Genomic DNA, 20780 nt, shown 5'->3' on the forward strand with positions numbered 1-20780 from the left:
CATGAGCGGCACAGGCCTCTGCAGGGGGAGACGCTGTCTGGCTGCTCCCTGCAGCGTCTCGTCGCCTTCTCCCCGTCCGCACGGAGGGCAAGCGGCTGGCCTTAGCCTGGTACCGCCCCGGCGCGGGGCGTGCTGCGCCGCCGCGGCTCCTCAGCGGAGCCTCGCAGTAAGCGGTGGTGCCCGAGGGGGCAGGCTCCGGGCAGCGCCCCGCGCAGGTGCCGCCCCTGCGGACGCCGCTCCGTGCCACCCGTCCGCCGGAGCTTCGCGTGGAGCACTCGCACTCTCTGCTTGTGTCTTTGTGGTGTGCATTAACATACCGGTGTAACAGGGAAACACGAAGAGCTAATTACGTGCTAAGTGGGCGGAAGAGTCTGGCCCGGCCTGTGAGGAACCCGGCGCGCCCCCTCCTGCGGCAGGGGAAGAGGCCGGGCAGTTGCCTGGCTCCTGCACTGTTCAGAGCACCCGGCTGCTAGTTAAGCTTCACGTCTTGCCAGCTGGTAAACTTCACAAAGGCTGTCCCGCTAAACGGTGTCTTTCCTACGTCAGTCACCACCCCATTAGCACTGCACAAAGTTTGTCAGCAGATGTGGCTGGCGGAGCCATCCGTTTCTGCCCCGCTGAGGCCCAGCGGGCTCGGCAGCTCTGAGCGGCCGGGCACCATCGCCGTGGGTGGGTAGGACACTGCTTGGTCCCCGTGAGGTGACCCGTCCTGACGCGGGCTCTCGCTCACAGCATAGCCTGCCTAAGAGCAGCTGTTCCTGGTGGTGTAACCAACTATCGATTTTCCAATTCCATATGGAAAAATAAAATGAAATGCTATTATATACAGCAGGTGATATTTTTAAAGAGAGGAAAGTAGCTTCTGAGCTTTCCCTATATTTTGATTTATGGTCACAATAATGTTTTAGAGGTCAAAATGAGTAGCAATGCCAGAAGTATTGAAGCATATATTGATCCGAGGCCCACAACGTGCTAATTCAGTGCTTTAGAAATAGCAACAACACTGTTTTACAGAGGCAAGTGGTCTGAAATATGATCTCTTACTAGATAAAAATAAAAGCTGTATAATGTTGGGAAATATGCATTATTTGCCTTTAGGTATATGATCTTACATTTGGCCTCCTTGAAACGCAAATTGTTGGCCTAAGCACATCTTCCCAGGCAATCCCCACCATTCTGTAGGAGAGTCCTCTCAGTTTTACCACGCCTCCAGGCTCTAAGATTTACAAACTACGAATAGGGATTTAGTCTTTAAAAAGAAAAACTAGAAAAAGTCTAAAACTGGTTCTTGAAGCACACTAGAAATACAGTCCTTCTCCTGTGATTCCCCATATATGATTTTATGTTGAGATCAATTATTTAACTATGTTTAGTCCATTGAATATATGATTGTTGTTCATAAATTGAGCGGTCACACAATAAAAGCAGCCACAGACTGGTTACCTGGCTGCTTCTAATCCACAGGAAATTCTTCAGAAGAGCCCTGGTGGCGACTTCTAGTGTAGTATCATGTTATGAATTACCACTAGTAGATCATGACTACATCAGCCCGTCCAGGCCCCGTGTATTCTGCCAGATCTCAAAAAGAATTACGTCAGGCTGTACCCTAACTGTACCCTCATCCCTTTCAGGATGCTCTTTCCCTTTTTTCATTATGTAGAATTCCTAGCACAAATAATTTTGACAGTTTTCAGATCTCTCTGCAGATATCCTTGATTTTCTTGTTCAGTGATTGTCCTGTTCTTTATGTTGCACATAATATGCTTGTTTGTCTGTCTGTGCGCACTTACAGAATACCTCTGGGTACTACTTGTACACTACAAGTCCTACTCTTTTCTAGTTTTTACAGGTTTTGGCTTCCTTGGTGGCCAGTCCTTTCCTTTCTTGAACCTGGAGTTACAGTGGTTCCCTAGGCAAGCTGTGAGTGTTTGTCAGTGAGCTGCAAGAGCGGCTTCCTTCCACGGAAGAAGAGACCCCCAGCCTAGGCAGAGCAGTGATCTCCAACAAGGGCACCCACTGCCCCACCATACTGGGCACAGCAACACGGAGCTGGGCTGGCGACAGTACAAGGTTCTGTTGACTGTCCAGCAACCATCAGGCAAATGCAAGGTGACAAGTCAGATGCCAGGTCAAAAGCAAGTGAAGAAGTTGGGAGCAGCAGGGGAGAGGGCTGGGCACAAGCCCACCTACAGCAGAGCTCAGGCAAGGCCCGGGATGGAACTTGGATGCACTTTTTTTTTTTTTTTTGGTAAATAATATTATGCGTAGGTAGCAGAAAAGATCATTAGCACTGGGAAGAACAAAAAAACCAAGTGAAATGGGTCTTTTATTTAGTCAAAATATTTTTATTTGGCTGTATTTAGAAGGTTTGCTCCCACCCCCCACCCCCCATTTGCTCATTATTTCTGATTTCTCATGCTTCCATTCTTTCAGTACAATATGTTAACACCTTGCACCTCTTCAGCACTTTCCAGTTGAGGCTCTCAAACCCTTTACAGACATGAGTTAACTAATCCTCACAACAATCACTAGCAGCAGGGAAGTAAAATGATCTGCATGTGCAGAGAGAAGATCAACTTTTTTTCAAGTTTTTCTTTGATTTTCAGTGTCCAGCTTGTATTATGCTGGGCTTGACGAACATATGTATCCCTGCAGTTGTGTTTCATGCTTTTGAAAGATAGACTGAGTTTGAGCACTCAAAATCTGAAGCTATTTATGAAAATCTTTAAGTATCTTGTTGAAGGCCACACAATAAGCGAGCAGTGGAATCCAAAACTGGGAACAAGGCATAACTTCCAGTCATGTGCTATACTATCAGACATAACTCTTTGTAACTTACCTTTGGACTTTAAAACCACAACCCATTCCCTTCTCCTTACACATTATCCTCTACTGACCATTTCCAGCAGACTTCAACCTCAGGTACTTACTTTCTGCATTTTACTAGCAATTTTACGTGAGGGTCTTGAGAGTCATCCATTGTATACAGTATACAATGCCTTTGGGTGACTGTAATGAGCCTTAATGGGAAAAAAAAAACCACCCTGAAAAAACCAACAACCTAACAAGCAACAGGTGTGGATTTTATCTTTGAATATTTAAAGCAAACTTCAGAGTTCATGGAAAAAAAATAGTATGTGATTGTTTTAAGGAAACACCCCCCCATCCCCAAACCTGGTTCAAATGGAAGACTAAATATTAACTTGACATTAATACCATCTTATCAGTAGTGCATCTGCATAGAGATTCTTCATAAAACCCTGCAAATTCACAATTATACCTTGCAAACAGAAGTACTATGACTGTTCAAGCAAACACTAATTTTTAAAATACCCATTCAGTTCATGTAAATGGTATCTTCACATTAGCTCCATCAGAAGATACTGGCATGAAACACAGATGAAACTTTTTCTTAGTTAGGTTAACACTGAAAATTCAAACAGTCAGACAAACACAATGCAAGTATTTTAACAGAAACAATATAAAATTTCACTGGCTTAAAAAAAGATCTAAATGAGAAATCTTGGTTATTTCAATGAATTGCTAGACCCTACATTTAAAATGATGGATTTACAGAACTATTCAGATGAATTAGGCTTCTTCTGTAACACTAAATACTGGAATTCTGATAGATTGTGCAAGTATTAAAAAATATTAACATTTTAAATGTTAACATTACAATTTTAAATAGCCTCGCAAGTGCAATGTTATAAATACAAAAAAAACCCCTCAGAGCTACAATTTTATATAAGTTATATGAGTAAATGAAAGTGCTTTTCAAGTATTTATGTTCATTTACAGTTGGATTCTCTTGTATAAGTCAGTGCTCAGATGGTACAATTTAAATATCAGTCTTTTTAAAATTTTGGATGCATGCATTTAACTGGATGGAATAAATAGTTTCATTTGCAGAAATGTGTGATAAATATTTAAATACAGAATATATTCGGTGAAAAACATGTAAATATGGAATATTATAAAATGTGAACATTATATTTTTTGTTATCTTTTAAAAATAAAATAGATCACATCCTGATGGGTGTGTGATAACCCAATTACGCCATGGGAGCCCTTGAGCCAGAGAGTAATTGTTAATTCCATCAAAATCCCAAATTATGATATGCTAAATTGTTGTTCCTCAGTAGAGATAAAAGCGTGTGATCATAATAGAGGCCCAATACTGTCAACGCTTCAAGAATTTGAAAGATCTCATGATCTCTGTCAAAAGCCATGGAACCTAATGAGAACTTCCCAAGACTTTCAATTAGTCAGCCCTTAGCTGTAGTCACTCTGGAGAACACAGCTAGTGCATGTCAGCACTGCCCTGCCTGCCCCGTGCATGATGGAGCTCCCTTTCTGGCTAGTCAAGAACCATTATTATTGCAGTGATACAAAGAAGACTGTATTCCTCTTTGCCAGCCAGAGGAAGGGTGAGGTAAGTGGGGAGATACTTGTTTATTAGCCGAGAAAACCAAAGCAAAACAACCCCAAATGAATCATTATATATTTAAAAGTGCACTGAAAATATTTCCTATTAACCCTTTCTCTCGTAAGTGCCAGATTTTCATCTTAAATTATATCCACTTTGAACACTGAACATACGTAAGCTGGTATTAGAGCATTTAGTTTGTCTTGTGGTTTGAAAAGCACATGACACAAGGCAGCATTAATGTCTTTCATTAAAGATCTGGCGATGCCATAGTTTTATCATGAAGATGCAGCTTAGAAATGACACAGTTCAGCAGAAGCCCCTGCAGACTGCCATTACAAGCTTTCTCCAACAAAGTGCTTTGTCATTTGCCAAAGACAAAAGTCAAACTGTTGCCCTACCTCACCACAGTGCTGCACTGGCAATTTATAATTTTCTTTCCAGATGCAGCTGGACTTTAATAAATTATAGCTCTTCAGAGTTAGGCAATTCTTTGTAATAAAAGCAGAGTTTCACGTTCCATCACGAGCGGTCACTGTTTAGACTGGTCTCTTCATGCAGACCTGACAACGGCTGATGATATTTTCCAGTTCTCCTGCTTTCAAAGTCTGTGACAGAGGTTTCCTAAATCAAAGAAAACAAACATTTACTTTTTTCTTTAAAAAACAGGGGAGATGATGAAACTTTGGACATGGAATTATTGACAACAACATTGAAATCCTTGGCTTACTTAAGGCATCTTTGTGCTACAGAATGACCCTAAACCTAACAAAGGGGGATGTCTAAACTGAGGGAAATTACTAGGGAAGCCCCCACATGTTATGCAGGCGGTTATTGTCTCCTCAGGTACTTGCAGCATGGATGTGATGCGTATGGATGCAGGGAAGTACAGTTTACCTGAACATTCTTCTTGGATTTAACGATGCCAACCAGAAGCTGTAGGAATTTGTGTAATAGTTGCATGTTCCCCTGCCATGGCACTCTATGAATGGGATGGCTCGAAATTCTTCCAAACAAGATCCAGGAGATGCCAATGCTTGGCCAGAAGCTTCTGAGCCGGCACTTGTATACTGTAACCACCAATACATTTTTTATGAGAACTTGTCCATCAGCTTTTAGTAAACTGCAGGCAAAAAAAGAAAATCTCCTTCTAAAACATACCATATGTTCTGTGGTATATCTTGGACAAAACAAAATGAACACAGATTAGTTTTATCAAACTTCTACTGAAGCACAGAAGCCTTAATTCAAGCACAGTTATGGCATTTCTTAAGTCCCTGCAAAGGCCTTTTTCTGCTCCATGAAAAGGCATGAAACTGTAACCAGTACAAAGACTAGAAAGTAGCTGGCTTCTGTCCAGTTGAGGACTACAGTAACTGAATTACAAATAAGCCAAATCCCCTATTTTGTGTGTGCTCATATTTTTTTTTGCATCGATTGCTTCTCCAAACACAGAAAGCAAAGAAGGCATTTTCCTTCTCTGATATTGGTAAATGATTGTAAAAATAGCTCTAAAATAATTTGTGACAGTAGAGAATTGTCTAGAAGATACCATTTAAATTTGCTGATGTTGGAAACAAGCAAATGATTTTAACCAGATGCTGCAAAAATGCTCTTATTCTTTTCCAAGATTATTATTACTACCACTACTTAGGGCCAAATCCCAAGAGAGACAACAAATTTCACATTAGACCTAAAAGGACTTTACGTCATGCAAAAAAAGAGGGAGTCTTAATTCCGTCTTTTACCCTCATTTGCTGGCATCCCTATGACATCCCACAGGCATGGATAACAAAGATGAAGTGCTGTGTCCCCTCGTATAGATACACCCTTATTCCCATAATCAGTTCTCACTTTGCAGGCACATTATGAACTTTCTTCACTCATCTCTTGTTATGGCATCAAAATTGCTAAGGCAGTCATTCGTACACAGTGTGCTGCATTTGTTTTGATTTTAGCTTTCTGTGGAGTCCAGCCCCAAGATCTGATTTTTATAAGAGAACTGCCTGACATGGAAGTGGGTCAGTTATTTCTGTGTATTTGTGGTCAGGACTGGTTTAATCACTCCACTCCCCAAACCTGTTTCCTAGATCTTAGCATGACATGTGAAAATGAGAGCATGAAGTTATTTTTGTCAGACTAAAATCCTATGGTTCTCCTTTCATCTTTCCCCATTTCTTCCTGCCACCTATTTTTAAGGACAGATCAGAATAGTTGTCCCTATGCTTCTGGCATTGAGTAAGAGTTCATAGAATTATTGTCTACTTCTTGGCAAAGGAAAAGAAAGTATTTAACAATTCTTAATTAACAAATGAGGTATGAGCAGATGAAAATGCCAATGAAAGTGAGGGGACATAGAATTAATAATTCAAGTCTTTATATCCTTACCATAACAAAAGAAAAACCCTTCCAGAGAGACATCCAGCCTTCTGGACATGCAGGAACTACAGTTGTTTGGCTGTGAACTGCTATTACCATCGCAGCTCCTTCACAGACAACACACCTGTACGAAGAAACACATGTGCATTCAGTGCAGGTATGAGGGAAAACATACAAAAATTCTATCTTCTAGGATAACAGCTACCTAATGGCAGGGCTTACTATACATGTTACAACTCACACAGGTTTTCTCCGTTTAATGAGGAGATAAGTAAATTGAAGGTAACCCAAATACCCTGCTTTGCAATTGCTTTGCAACCTCGACTAGTAACACCAGACAAAAATTGGTATAAGATGGGAATTAGTCCCAGAACATTTGAGCTTCCTAATTTTGCCTTTACTGAAGTAACAAGGTAAATTTTACCTTCTTCATGTGCTCGCTACTTTACATTGCTATGGTTTAGATCGAAGTTCTGTACCTTTATTTGCTAAGATTAGAAAAAGTAATCTTTATTTCCTAAATGAAGAAACTACGAAGCTGAGCTACTAGATTGCAACAACTGGGTAGGGGAGGCTGGAAGATGAATTGCAAAGCTTGCCTTCCCATCTTTGATTTTACCACTTTCTTTCATGCTTTTAGAGCTTTTCCTCTTAAGATGCTCTTCACCGATCTCAGCCGTTCTAAAGGAACTAGAAAGAGCCACATTTGCACAAGGGTGTTTCATAGCAGAGAACCTTCAGCCCCAGCTTACAATGTTCTTCACCACTACAGCAGATGTACACTGTAGTACAACTACAGTAAATGTATCACACATAATTGAAAGCAGAACTTGATTTGTATTGTATTCCAAATAATGAAGCTGTCTTTATTTTTAGTCTGCCTCTGATATACACAACAATAAGTTTTTTTAAAAAAATATCACTGCAATCAGTAGGATTGTGTGCCATCTTCGCATGCCAGCTACGCAGATTAAGCCCTGTGGTGGGACCCTAGCTTTAATCTTTTTTTAGAGTATCACTGAATATCTGACATGCTCAGGTGAGTAATCAAAAATAAGGTGGTTAAAAACAGTGTCTTTGCCCAAGATTTGCCATTCAAAACAATTTATGATGTCTTTGTGGTTCCAGGCCAGAAAAGCTAAAATTCTTATACTCTTACCTGCTTATATGGGGCTCTAGTGCCCTGCCAGAAATCGGTGCCATGTCTACTGGCATTACTGCTGCAGTTGACAGCCAGTATGAATAGTCATTGCGAGAAGCAAAACTACAAACATCATTGGTGTTACAGAATAAGAATGGCATGGTGGTAAATCTCTGCAAGCAGCTACCAGCTGTTCCTAAAAGACAAAAGAGGAGAGGTTTGTGACAGGAGCTTATATTTAGTGTAGCAAACAGAAGAGACACATGATGGCATCCAGTCTACTATAGTGAGAATTAAAACAGTTGGTAACTATAAAGAGAGAAGTGTCTGTACTTATTTTGGAATTATCCAAAAGCAAAATGCTTATGGTATACATAAAAATACGTATATAAAAAAAAAGGCTAAGAACAAAATCTGTTAAAATAATATCTTCTTGAATGGCATTGGTCCTTGACACAGTGGCAGGGATTCAGCTGCTTAAACAAAAGTTTCTGGTGCCATTTTTGACACCCTAAAGCATCCCATTTGGTCTCCAAAAAAGCAAGATTCTCCCTCAGATCCTGTGTTGTTACTGTCAGCCCTGTGCAGATACTGTGAACATTTGTACTACACATCTATCCATAGGTAACTGAATTCCTCCTCAAAAATGTCTAGGAATAGCAAAAAGGAATATAGGAGTGCAGGAAGGAAAGGCGTCTTTCAAGCCACAATTCCTGAATTGACTCGGAGCAGCAGACAACGCTGGAGACTGATGGTTGAAACCAGTGTTCATCTCGGACACTTAACTGTGAGTTTGGTTTCATGACAACTTAGCATTGTTGGACTCTAAACAAAACGATCTGGAAATTTTTATCAAGACAGTACCAAGATCTTGTCCATGTGCTCGTTCATTTCCTTGTACAAAAAGCAGCGAATAGCCGACATAGATCTGTGATGTCCCATGAGGGCATGAAGGAATCTTCGTTGATTGACTATGCCGGGTAAAGATAAAACCTCTTCTTGTTGGACCAGCAATAATAGTACCTGGTGATCCAGGTAACCCCTGTAGACCTGGAAAGCCAATCAGTCCAGGTGGTCCTGTGGAGGGGAAAGAAACATGACTGCAAATATTATCATTTTGTTTGAATTTTTACTTCGTTTAAATTAGTGGAACCACTTGAAAACTAACAAAAAAATTATCAATAAGAAGATACAACTTGAACATTGGTAGTATTTGTTGCTAGGTGTATTAACTCCTTCAGACCAAGCTCAGGGAGCTTTACATTGCATGGTTTCATGGAATAGTGAGGTATTTTAAAGAACCATGGCCATTTTTACTAAAAAAGTTGTAAAGTAAAAACATTTTATGGTGACTAAATAAAAATATTTAGTTCTATTTTGATGTCATAAAAAGGCACACTGACACCTAGGGATCTCAAGTGGATAAATAAATGTGATTAATAACAGAGGAGCACAGTCGAGGCATATTTTTGTAAATTATTATTTCAGTTGTGAACATGCATCTGTTAAAAGCTAAGAATGTGCTTACATGTGCTTGTGTCCCTAAAACTACTGTAAATGTTACAAAATCTCGATACATGCAAGAGGAAGGATTTACAGAAATCAGGAATACAGTTCATCTGTAAATTCAGTAGTAGCAGTCAAACAGAGATGTCTGCTTCCCTGTACCTCTTTGTCCCGGAAATCCCCTGTCTCCTTTTGGACCAGGCAGTCCTGGTCGACCTGGATGACCAAAACTTCCTGGTAGACCTTTTACTCCTTTAGGTCCTAAATTTTAATCAAGAAAAAAACCAGAATCATATAGCAGTAGTTATTCTAGATTTTAATAACTGTTAATGAATTAAGTTAAAATCCCCACCTAAATGTAGCTGCATTAGAATAAAAACATCAGCATTAATTTACTAAGTTTTAAGACTGTCTGTAGTGTTACTGTCACCATATTTCCTCTCAGGAAGATTACAAGAAAATATTGAATGTATTGCAGGAAAATATTATTCTCATAAGAAAATGTTTACAGAAACCAAAGCAAATAGCTTTTTCTTTTAGCATGTGTCATACTATAGAAATATTTCAAAAATATAGTAACAGGCCATAATCATCTTGGTCACGGTTTGTAATCCTGCAGATAATGCAGCTCCCTTGTAAAACAATTTTAAGGAAAGTGTGAAAGAACAATTCTTTAGTGCCTGCTTTGTTATGCTGGAGGCAACTGTCATTCCTGAGTGGGGCACGCCTTCTGGCAAGCCTGCCCCCCTGAGGAGCTCCCTTCCTGAGGTGGAAAGCTGTAGTATTGAGAAGGGTGGCCAAGTACCCACTGCACATTAACCTCATCCTACCCACTCCTTGCTTCCTCAATTCCTCACAGCCATGGCAGGCTTCACTTCTAGTGCCAATGGAGAAGTAGCCAGCCTCTCCTTTCCCTTCCCACCCCCAGGCTATGACAGACACAATCACCTTGTAGCACATCTAGAGTACTTCTATTACGTGTGGTGTTTTCCCCCCGCAAAATGATAAACATCCTGAGCCTGTTTCTGGTTGTATGAAAATGGTGAATGTTTTGATCCAGGTTTACTTTTTATTCCATTATTTTTCTTAGGCTTATGTTGAGGGAGAAACTTGCTCGCTCACTGACTGCGAGGGTGGAGGGCAGATGGAATGGGACAGGTTATAAATACAAGGTTGTTAACAAGGTACAAAGAGCTGTTTTTAAAATACGGAGAGGTATTTTTAAAGACATGTCAATTTTCTATGCAGAAGCATGTTTTCCCACCAAACCAAAATGTTCTACTAAGCAGCACACACAAACATGTACAGAGATAAAAATATAAACCACCTTGTAGTCCAGGAATCCCTTGAATTCCTTGATCACCTGGTGTTCCTGGGATTCCTGGAAGTCCAGGAGGACCTTTGCTTCCTGGGATGGAGAATATTCTCCCAGGCACTCCAGGTGGACCTAGCAGCAAAAATATAACAAAGAGCTATTGCTTTATATTAAAAGAAAGCAAGCAAACTACAAAACAAACAAATCAACCTAAGTCAGCTCGTATTGGAATGAGAAGGGTTGGTTACCATGCTGGCCCTTTGGTCCCCTTGGCCCTTCTGCACCTTGTGGTCCAGGGGGTCCTTGATTACCCTTTTCTCCTAAAAAAGAAGATTGGAGATAGGTCTGTCTGGTTTAAAATGTCAAAACAACTGTCAAAGTTTCAGAGGCTTGTTTAAGAGTCCTGCATGATCCATGCAACCTTCCCAAAGAGTAACACAGCCTGCAGACTCATTTGAAATTTGAAAGTGGACTTCTACATCTTTGCTGTTACTGTATAATTTATAGGCCAAGTGCAGTCAGTTTATAAGAAGATATTTCCATGCCTATCTTCATATAATGGCTGGTCCCATAAACCTAGCTTAAAATCTCAACTTTAGATGTCCTTTTTATCTTAATGTGTTTTTGTCACTGAGTTTGCAGGTCAAGCGCTGCCTTCAGTGATGCTGTGCAGTTCAACTCCCTGTAAACACTACTGTCAGTTATGCAGATGGCTGTTAAGAGGGTTGTATAGTTTTTCAAGTATTTGAAACTTAATAAGCAATTCTTTTCACTGTGCAAAATACTGTGAATATTACTTTCCACAGCTCTGCTGGAAATAAAAAAAAAAACAACCAAAAAAAAGTATTTTTATCATAAAGTCAGGAGATTTGACTGACTATGCCACGAAATGAGAGCTTTTTGCTTAAGAAAGTGTAATTACTGTCTGTACAGTGACTTGTCAAATTAGAACAGATTTAAAATACACAATAATTAGCATGGAACACAAACCAGTAGGTTAAACAGGTAATGACAATTTTGCGTCACTGTAAATCATGCAATGGAAAAATGAGAATATTGGAGTAATGCAGACCTATATCAGATTTAAATCACTAAAAAAGTGTTTAAATTAAAAGGATTTTTAGCCAGCTACTGATCCAGCTAACCCTCAGGAATATGAAATTAATGAAGCCAATACATTTAACAGTTCGTCTGCTGATAAACTGGTAAATTAGATTATAATTGGGACTATTCTTATGGCAAACAGAGGACCCAGTGCTCTGTGTTGTAATTATGATTAAATGTTCTTGAGTTCTGTAGCTAAAGGTTGCTAAAAATTCACATCTTCTAGCAGTGGTGTGGTATTTCTGATTAGCAGACTCAGTCCCAAAGTCCTTACACGTTATTAGTCACTAAGGACAAACTTGTTTTGAATTTGCCCGGAATGGAGGCCATTGAGGTTTCAGCCCTTCCTCACTTTAACATACCCATAGCATCTAACTCAAACAAAATGCTCTCTCAGTGTAACGCTTTCATTTATAGCTGACGTACACCCTGCTCTTGATGGAAAAACGTCATGTCTCTAGGACCACACCCAGTACTATTACACACATACTATTACAACACAACATGTAAATGATTGTATTTGGCACACAGACATGTATGTAATAAATACACTAATACCTTTTACACCTGGGAATCCAGGAAATCCAGGGTCCCCTCTGGCACCAGGATAACCTGATCGACCTTCTATTCCCTGCAAATCAGATAATACCAATAATAAACAGGAAGCAGCATCTGCACGCTATGAAGTACATTTTGTTTTTGTTCAGAATATTCAAAGCATTACGTTCACAGAACATGCTACAACTAAATTATCTGCTCCATTTGTGAGCATGTTAGAAATAGTCATGTCATTGTTAACATTATTCTGTAATACGGAACAGCCAAGGAAACGACATTCTCAATAAATTCTCAATAATTTCTTTTTGGTCCACTTAAGTCCATAAAAACTGCTTTTCATATCCATTTTAATATCTTTCCTCTACTACAAGTTTTTTTGGGGAGGATGTGAGGTTCTTTTGTTGTTGTTGTTTTTTGGTTTTGTTTTTTCTTTTTAAATTGTCCTGGGTGTTATTTTCATGGTAAGAACAAAATTAACAATGGAGTAAGAAACAAGCAATATTCCTTTCACTGACTTTTGGACCAGGAGGACCAATGTCGCCGGCTGGGCCTGTTGGCCCTGGTATGCCATCTGCCCCTCTAACACCTTTGCTTCCTTTAATGCTGGAAGTGGGAAGACCAGGAGGCCCTGGAAAACCAGGAGCACCTGTACAGAAACATCAGAGTAAGTACAGACTACTGCCAACAACATTTTACATACATTACATACAATGCAGTACAATATTCAATGACTCTATAAGGGTACTTGTGTTTACCACCTCAGTGATTCCCAAGAAAATATACCCATTTTTAAAAAAATCAACTCATTCTTCCTAGCCTCCTAATTTAATCTGAGATCAGAGCTGAGTTCTTGCAGTACTCTATGGCACTACAGTTTTTTTAATATCCTCCAGTTGTAGTTACGCCTGTAATCACACTCATGCTATCTCACTTCTTTAAACTTGGATCTCAGCTGCCCTACCGACTGTATGGGAAGAAAGCAAAATAATGCAATTGAGTGGACTGCAAAGCTTAATGTTATTTTAATTTACATCATACTGCACAGACCATCACAGTATTTGCAGTGGCAACATTGCATTAACTGGTAAAGGAACTACCTGTTTAATTATGAAGCTGTCTTGGGGGAAGACCCCTTTCAACCTTGAGTTCTGGACAGGCTGAATTCTGCTTTCAATTATCAGTATATCATTTCAGATAAATAAGGATTTATAACAACACACCTGGTCTTCCATCTGCACCAGCAATACCTCTGTTCCCTTTTTGGCCAGGAATTGCCATGCCTGTTGCACCTTGAAATCCAGGTAACCCCACCAAGCCAGGAGGTCCAATGGGTCCTTGATCACCCTGATGACCTTTTATACCTGGTGGCCCAGGAAAGCCAGGCAGTCCCATGTCCCCTTTGATTCCTGCAAAGTGTAAGTATTACATATGGGGAGAGCTGTCAAGATGGTAAGATGACTACACAGAATACGTGCATTTACAATACCACAAAGGTAGAATTCAGCCTTTTTTTTTTTTTTTTTTTTTTTGTATGGAGAAGTCCCCAAAGCCACCTTGCTACTGTAAAGCAAAATAGTTGTGAGAAGACAGGACTCACTGCAAGGTAGTGTACACGCCACTCTTTTTTCTTCTTTTTTGTCTCTCTCTCTCTCTCTTTTTTTTAGTAAAAAAAAAAAAAAAAAAGAGAAAAACACCCTCCACTTCAGAGATTGCTCATACAAAGGAATAAACTTGAGAGGAGGGTAGAAAGACCAGAGCAGGGAATGTTTACTGAAGCATGAGTAGAAGAAATGCTTCTTTGAACATCAAAACTGGCAAATCTTTTTGAACTAAATTCCAGCTAAAAGCATCAATATAAGTACCATAAATAAGAGACTGCTCCAAAAGGGTATTGTTCTAAGGTTGCTCTTAGAGTGTGTGATCTACACATGGAGAGGATGAAGAGAGAATTTCTTTTTTAAAGTAAGGCAAATCAATGGATTTCTACCAGTACCAGAAATACAATGCAAAACCTAAAAAAAGGGAAGAGCCCCCTCAGTCAGCTGTTCATCAATATAAAAGGGGAGATGAACAAAATTAAAATGCAATCACTGTAGCTTTCTTACAGTATGCTTAGTATTCAGCAGCATCATCTGTTTTCATTAGAATATACTGTTAATCAAATTATGCATCAAAATAAAATTTCAAAAGCTCTAGAATGTGTATATCACCTTTACAAAACCATATAAGTTAGCTTCTTCATTTTCCCTTTACAATAGTCTTAACTTTACAAGCAAGACCTCTTGATATTTAATATATAGCACCAAATCATTGATCAAAAGCACAGAATCACTCTTGATCTCCTCTGACACTTTTAGTGCCATTGCAAGCATCCAAAAGCAGGAGACAACTTAAAGATGATGATGATGATGGTGGTTCTGGTACTTAAAAAATAAGCTTTTGCTTTCTGAAAAGACAACTCACCTCTATGACCAGGAATACCTCGAAGGCCAGGGATTCCTCTCCCTGGTGCTCCTATAAAATATTAGGTCATGTTATACTCAAAGTCCTGAATAATTGTTAGAAAACACCATAGCTGTCTAATATTTCATACATTTCTTCACAATTCACTGAATCAAAACATAAATTTTAGTTATATGGAAATAACCAGTAAATTATATTTTACATTTCTTCTATCCAGAAATACAAATTAATTTTTTAAGTTTTTCTTTATAGTAGGAACTCTTATTGGTCAATCATATTTGAGGTACATTCTACAATAATACGCTTTGTCTTTTTTCAGTAAAAAAAAAAAAAAGAAGAAAATTCTGCATTTTAGTTAGTTACTAAGAAAAATAAAGGAGAAGTGTAAAAACCTAAAAAAGAAAATATATTAACAGTGATTACTTCAAACTTAATATGAAAAAAACTTAGTAAATACTAAGAATGCCTTCTCAGCATCCTCTTTATACTAACATGCAAAGAAACGTTTTCACTGTAAAATATGAAAACGCTTTCTGTCAGAATTCAGTAGAGGATGAAATCTATCTGTGGACCTTGATGACATCAGGAGTGACATTTAAACGAAAGATTTACAACCCAACGGTCAGGTCATGGAAAACTTCACTATTCATGTAAGTAAATACTGCGATTCCTTTTATCTTATTTCCTCATAAGAAAGGAGACTCCTTTAAAAGGATTTTGGTTCTTTTCATCTCTTTGAGATTAAACACGTAAGAACTGTTAACAGCAATACTTTGGCTCTTGCAGACATTAACATTTCTAGGGGAAGTTATTACAAATCACATGTATAATAGAGCAGTAACATATGCATTTGGGTTGTTAACAGCATGTACAACAATTACATAGAAACACCTGTGAATTATGTAAGTCTGAAAATCCTTCTACTTATAAACTTATCTTTGGCTCCACAGAAGCTCCTTATTAATCCTTCCCAAATAATCCTTGTCAATTTAACTAGGGAAAAAAACAATTGTAAAATAGAATGAAAATATTTCACTGGTATTACCTGGTTCTCCCTTTACTCCTGGGGGACCAGGCATACCATCCTGACCTTGATTACCTCTTTCACCAACAGGTCCAGTTTTTCCCGGGTCTCCAACAGCACCTGCAAGTTATAATGGACCACAATATCATTTTCCCTTCTACTATTTTGCATTTCAAAGGGAGAAGATATGAGTCCCCTTTACTAAAATTTAATTAGTTCAGCTACTTCAAAGATAGATGTAACTGTGTTGGTATGTAAACATTTGTAAAGAGCAGCATATAATTTTTATTGAGCTCACTGGACTTCGATGGATTTAACACCACCCCCCCCCCACCCCCCCCCGATTTTCACAGGCAATAACTTCTTGTCTTTCAAAGACATTTTAGGACCCTGTCTTCGATTTAACTCACGCTGGTGGGAATCCATACAGGCAGCGTGGTTTCTCTCCCTGGCTTTATTACAAATTCAAGGTTTCTCTAAACAGAGAGTAGGTTCTGATCTTTGCTAACTCTGCTGCTAAGTCAGTGCAAGTTTACTAAAGTCTACAAAACCACATCATCATCATTTTGATGAGGATCTCTGAATATAAGAGCACTCAATGGTCTTTTTGAAGACAATTACTAGCACTCACTTTAATAAAGTCTGCATTGCATAGCTCTCTGTTGCTGCATATTTACACACTCCCCCTTACATATATTTTGAATGGTTTGATCTTTTCTGTTGCTTTAACAAACAACTGCAACTCTGTCCCCTCTTTCCACTCTACTTCATTTTCTTCTCCTCCTCATCTATTATTCTCTTTTAGGAGGGAGAACAAGCCTTTCTTACAACTGTATGGCTATCACATCTTGAGATGCTTTACAATAGTGAAACAAAATTAAAACCTCTTGCCTCAGCTGAGCTGATAACATTGAAAACAGGCTGTTAAAGACCTTAGCTGGAACCAGAGAAGGTAAACAAAGCCTCGAACTAACATAAACAGAGACTGCAACTGCATCAGTTCAATTCTAAAAAGCTCAGAACAACAACATCAACCGCCTCATTACAAAGAAAATAACAAACCAGGGGGCAGTGATTTGGGAGAGATGCTATATACCATACCAGGAGGGCCTGTAATGCCCTGTTGTCCTGGACGGCCCTGCCGTCCTTTAGCACCAATATCTCCAGGAGGTCCAATGTTCCCTGTAAGAAGAGAAGAGTGTGGGAGAGGAATAAAAGGCATTATCACTAGATCCAGACTCAGTCTGAGAACTTCACTATCATTTCTGCGTTCAACAGCTGTGAAAGATCTCTAGCTGATGTAAGCTAGCCCGGCTGCACTGACTACAAAGGAGCTGTTTAGGTTTACAGCAGATGAATATAAATGTGCCACCCCACAAGCACCCTGTGTAGTTTATTGAGAAATTATCTTCTAGAAGCATGTCAACATCTCACCACCCCTCCAAAACAAAACATACCTGGGATTCCTGCACCTCCAGTCTCCCCTCTGATCCCATGTGGTCCTGGTACTCCTTTATGTCCTGGATGACCTCGGGATCCTTTTTCTCCCTTGCTGCCCAAAACTCCTGGGGGCCCTGGATCTCCCTGAGAAATAGCAGTTGCACACAAACAGGTAAAGAATCACGTTACATTAAATACATTACATTCCATATTTGAACAACAGAAAAATGATATGTAATTTTAAAGGTTAAGTAATAATGGTTCATTACGATTTTCAGACAAAAAAAATCAAAGCAGACTAATAAGAGGTCTTCTCATAATACCACTGATCCTTTAGACATAGCTAAGAAAAAAAGATCTTTCTTTAATCTGTACAAACCAACTTCAGTCTTCAGATGTTTTCACCGGCACATAGGCTTCCCTTCAATTTTATTCTAACAGCTCCTCTTTTGATCCAAACGTACATTCCTTACATGATATACAGCTACACAAAATACTGAAATGCATATTTTTCCTTGAATTCCCACTGACTTTCATGACAGCAATCTCATTGTGGCTACCCAGCTAATACAGAAAATAAACAGATAACTTAGATTGCAGGAGTTATAGTACAGTTTACAGCCTCAACCATGTATTTCAGATAATCTCATATGTAAAAAGACTCCCAGTTGTTCAACAATTAGAATATGTGGAGTAAAACTGTATACAATTGACCTAACAGGTACTGTTTTTTCATAGCAGTATATATTTTGTTCAGTAATATATATTGCTGAGAAAAAACACAGTTCATCTTGTGTAACGATGTTACTCAACTGTCAAAACCCAACAGTACAATTTTAGATTACAAAACTTTTGCATTTGCTAAGATTATGTTTTCCCATACTTTTCAACATACAAGTATTCCTACTGCTGACTTTTTAAGTGCAAGTCCTTGTTCTTAATGGATTAGCAACTTTTACAGAAACAAAGTTATTTCCAAGATGTTCCATCTTTACAAACAAGAAATTCTTCCAGCAAGAGAAAAATGAAATATAATGAACTCAAAAATTTCTCCTGAGTAATGACACAATAGGATTTCCATATTTCTTATCACTAACAAATTAGCTACTTTGCAAGCTCTGCAGCTCGTGCTTACACATTGTTCTGTTTTTATAGTTAAAGGCTCTGCTTATTGCCTAATATGACAATGCTTCCATTGCCTTTATACCTTTGGACCAGGTTCTCCTGGAGGCCCAGGAGATGGGTACCCAGGGTCTCCTTTGTCACCTGGAAAGCCACCATAGCCTGGTGGACCAGGGTCACCTGATGGTCCTGGAAAGCCTGGAGATCCTTTCTGTCCTTTTGGACCTGGAAAAATACAGATACTGATACCATTCTTAAAAGGTTCATAATTGCATACCACTCCTTGTGTTTTGTGAACTACTGCTTGTATATTCAGATATTCATTCTTCATTAAAGTAATTTACACAGCCAGTGGTTTTATTTCTGAACACATTAAAAAGAGCTTCTTACATGTAACAATATATAAATTAAAGAAGTTATATTTCATTTAGAGAGAGGGAGAACTGCATTCTGCAAGTGAAGCAAATGCTGGGGTGGTGAGAAGTCTATACGTATTGCAAAGAATAAATCCCAGTTTAAGTATTATGTACTGCGTTTACAGTAACTGCTCAGATCTGTGCAAATGCTTCTATACAGCTCTATGAATTTGTAATATGACTTGATAGAAAATGACCTGGAATTCCCATGTCCCCTTTGTTTCCTGGTGCACCTGGGAATCCTTGTCCTCCAGGAATCCCTGGAAGACCCATAAATCCTTTGACACCTGCAAGATGAAGAAATAAGTGTCATCTTCACGTGTTTGCTTTAGACATTGGCTGGCTGGCTGGCAGAGCTGTCATGAATACAGAATCCCCTACCACCCACCTTGTCATGGCATCTTATTATTTTATAAATCAACATGCAGCCAAAGTATAATTCTTCCTCTTGCCCCAGACACAGATTAAATTATCAACATTGTTGTCAGAAAGTCAAGGAAATAACAAGCATCTTATGTATCAACATTAAAATAAAGGTTTGTGACCACAGCACTTAGGGGCAGCAACTGAAATACACTTTTGCAAAATTTGATCAAGATCATGGATTTGTATTTACGCACTGGACTCTCCTTTCATTGTCCCCGAGTTCAGTCTGGTTTCTGGGCATGTGACAATCACATTATTACTTACTCATTATGCACTTCTCATAACTAGTATATTCAAGAGCTTTTTCTTATATGGCTTAGGCACTTTTTCCCCTACTCACTTATCTTCAGCTTATTTTAGCTAAATTAGCATTCAGTTTAACAACTACAAGATCTAGTTGCATCTAGAACGTCCAGATGTCTAAATTCCAAGGCACTAGCAATGCCTGAAGATTTAGGCAGGTGAGGTCTTATTTTCTTCCATAAAAAGCCAGGGAGTAGTGGAACATCTGCAGTTTTTCCTGTGATGGCTACACTGCAATGACTATAAGGGATCTTAATGACAGAATATAGCAGTGATGCTGTAATGACATATAGCACAGATAACTGCCATCATGAGAAGAGCCATTTGATTACAAGTTTAAAATTATTTCTAATTGTCACCATTTTTATGTATATAATTATAGTGTCATATGGTTTTCTAGAAAGAAGTTCTTTCAAAGAATCAAAAATAGAGAATACAGAGAAGTAAAGATGTTTTATTAGCATTAACCTGAAAAAAAACAGATGCATTGTCTCATTCAAGGTTCAACATGGATTATTATGTATGAGGTTACGGTAATGGCAGAGCCAAACTGTGAAATGGCTTAGGTAGGTTTATAAGTTATGCAGGTTCTTTTTAAGTCTGTTTTTCATTGAAGGTATGGTAACTTTCAAAATATAAGCCAAATATGTAGGCTTTGAAAAGGGAAACAGAATCAATCTGAAATAAAAAAAGCTTCTGTAATATTTTTGTGCACAACTAATGTACATATTTTAAAATTCTTACTTTTTTGTTAATAATACTGGGAATTCAAACTTCACTTTTATAAGTACCAATTTTTATTCATTGGCCTCATTGGCTTTTAGATTTTAAAGCTATTATTCAGGATCTAGTAGTATTTTCTATTTATTACCACAAACAATCATAGAATCATAGAATCGTTTAGGTTAGAAAAGACCGTTAAGATCATCAAGTCCAACCATTAACCTAGCACTGCCAAGTCCACCACTAAACCATGTCCTCGAGCACCACATCTACCCATCCTTTAAATACCTCCAGGGATGGGGACTCAACCACTTCCCTGGGCACCCTGGTCCAATGCCTGACTACCCTTTCAGTGAAAACATGTTTCCTAATATCCAAGCTAAACCTCCCCTGGGGCAACTTGAGGCCATTTCCTCTCGTCCTATCACTTG

The 20780-nt window shown here is 38.9% G+C and overlaps 1 protein-coding gene across 1 annotated transcript in view; it reads right to left on the minus strand.

Annotated features, from left to right (window-relative positions):
* Positions 1 to 4968: 4968 nt before the first annotated feature.
* The window catches only part of COL4A3 (collagen type IV alpha 3 chain), a gene marked incomplete at both ends in the record, with an annotated part of 65600 nt that continues 49788 nt past the window's right edge, over positions 4969 to 20780 (minus strand). Inside the window, 17 exons of the mRNA XM_082319616.1 lie at positions 4969 to 5053; positions 5327 to 5499; positions 6818 to 6932; positions 7968 to 8145; positions 8814 to 9026; positions 9618 to 9716; positions 10783 to 10902; positions 11019 to 11090; positions 12433 to 12505; positions 12948 to 13078; positions 13653 to 13838; positions 14896 to 14946; positions 15941 to 16039; positions 17021 to 17101; positions 17377 to 17503; positions 18567 to 18706; positions 19095 to 19184. Of these exons, the coding sequence (XP_082175742.1) occupies positions 4969 to 5053; positions 5327 to 5499; positions 6818 to 6932; positions 7968 to 8145; positions 8814 to 9026; positions 9618 to 9716; positions 10783 to 10902; positions 11019 to 11090; positions 12433 to 12505; positions 12948 to 13078; positions 13653 to 13838; positions 14896 to 14946; positions 15941 to 16039; positions 17021 to 17101; positions 17377 to 17503; positions 18567 to 18706; positions 19095 to 19184 (2033 nt within the window). The remainder of the gene's footprint in view (positions 5054 to 5326; positions 5500 to 6817; positions 6933 to 7967; positions 8146 to 8813; positions 9027 to 9617; positions 9717 to 10782; positions 10903 to 11018; positions 11091 to 12432; positions 12506 to 12947; positions 13079 to 13652; positions 13839 to 14895; positions 14947 to 15940; positions 16040 to 17020; positions 17102 to 17376; positions 17504 to 18566; positions 18707 to 19094; positions 19185 to 20780) is intronic.

Source organism: Platalea leucorodia (genome assembly GCF_965183815.1).
Source record: "Platalea leucorodia genome assembly, chromosome: 8".
Classification (NCBI taxonomy): Eukaryota; Metazoa; Chordata; class Aves; order Pelecaniformes; family Threskiornithidae; genus Platalea; species Platalea leucorodia.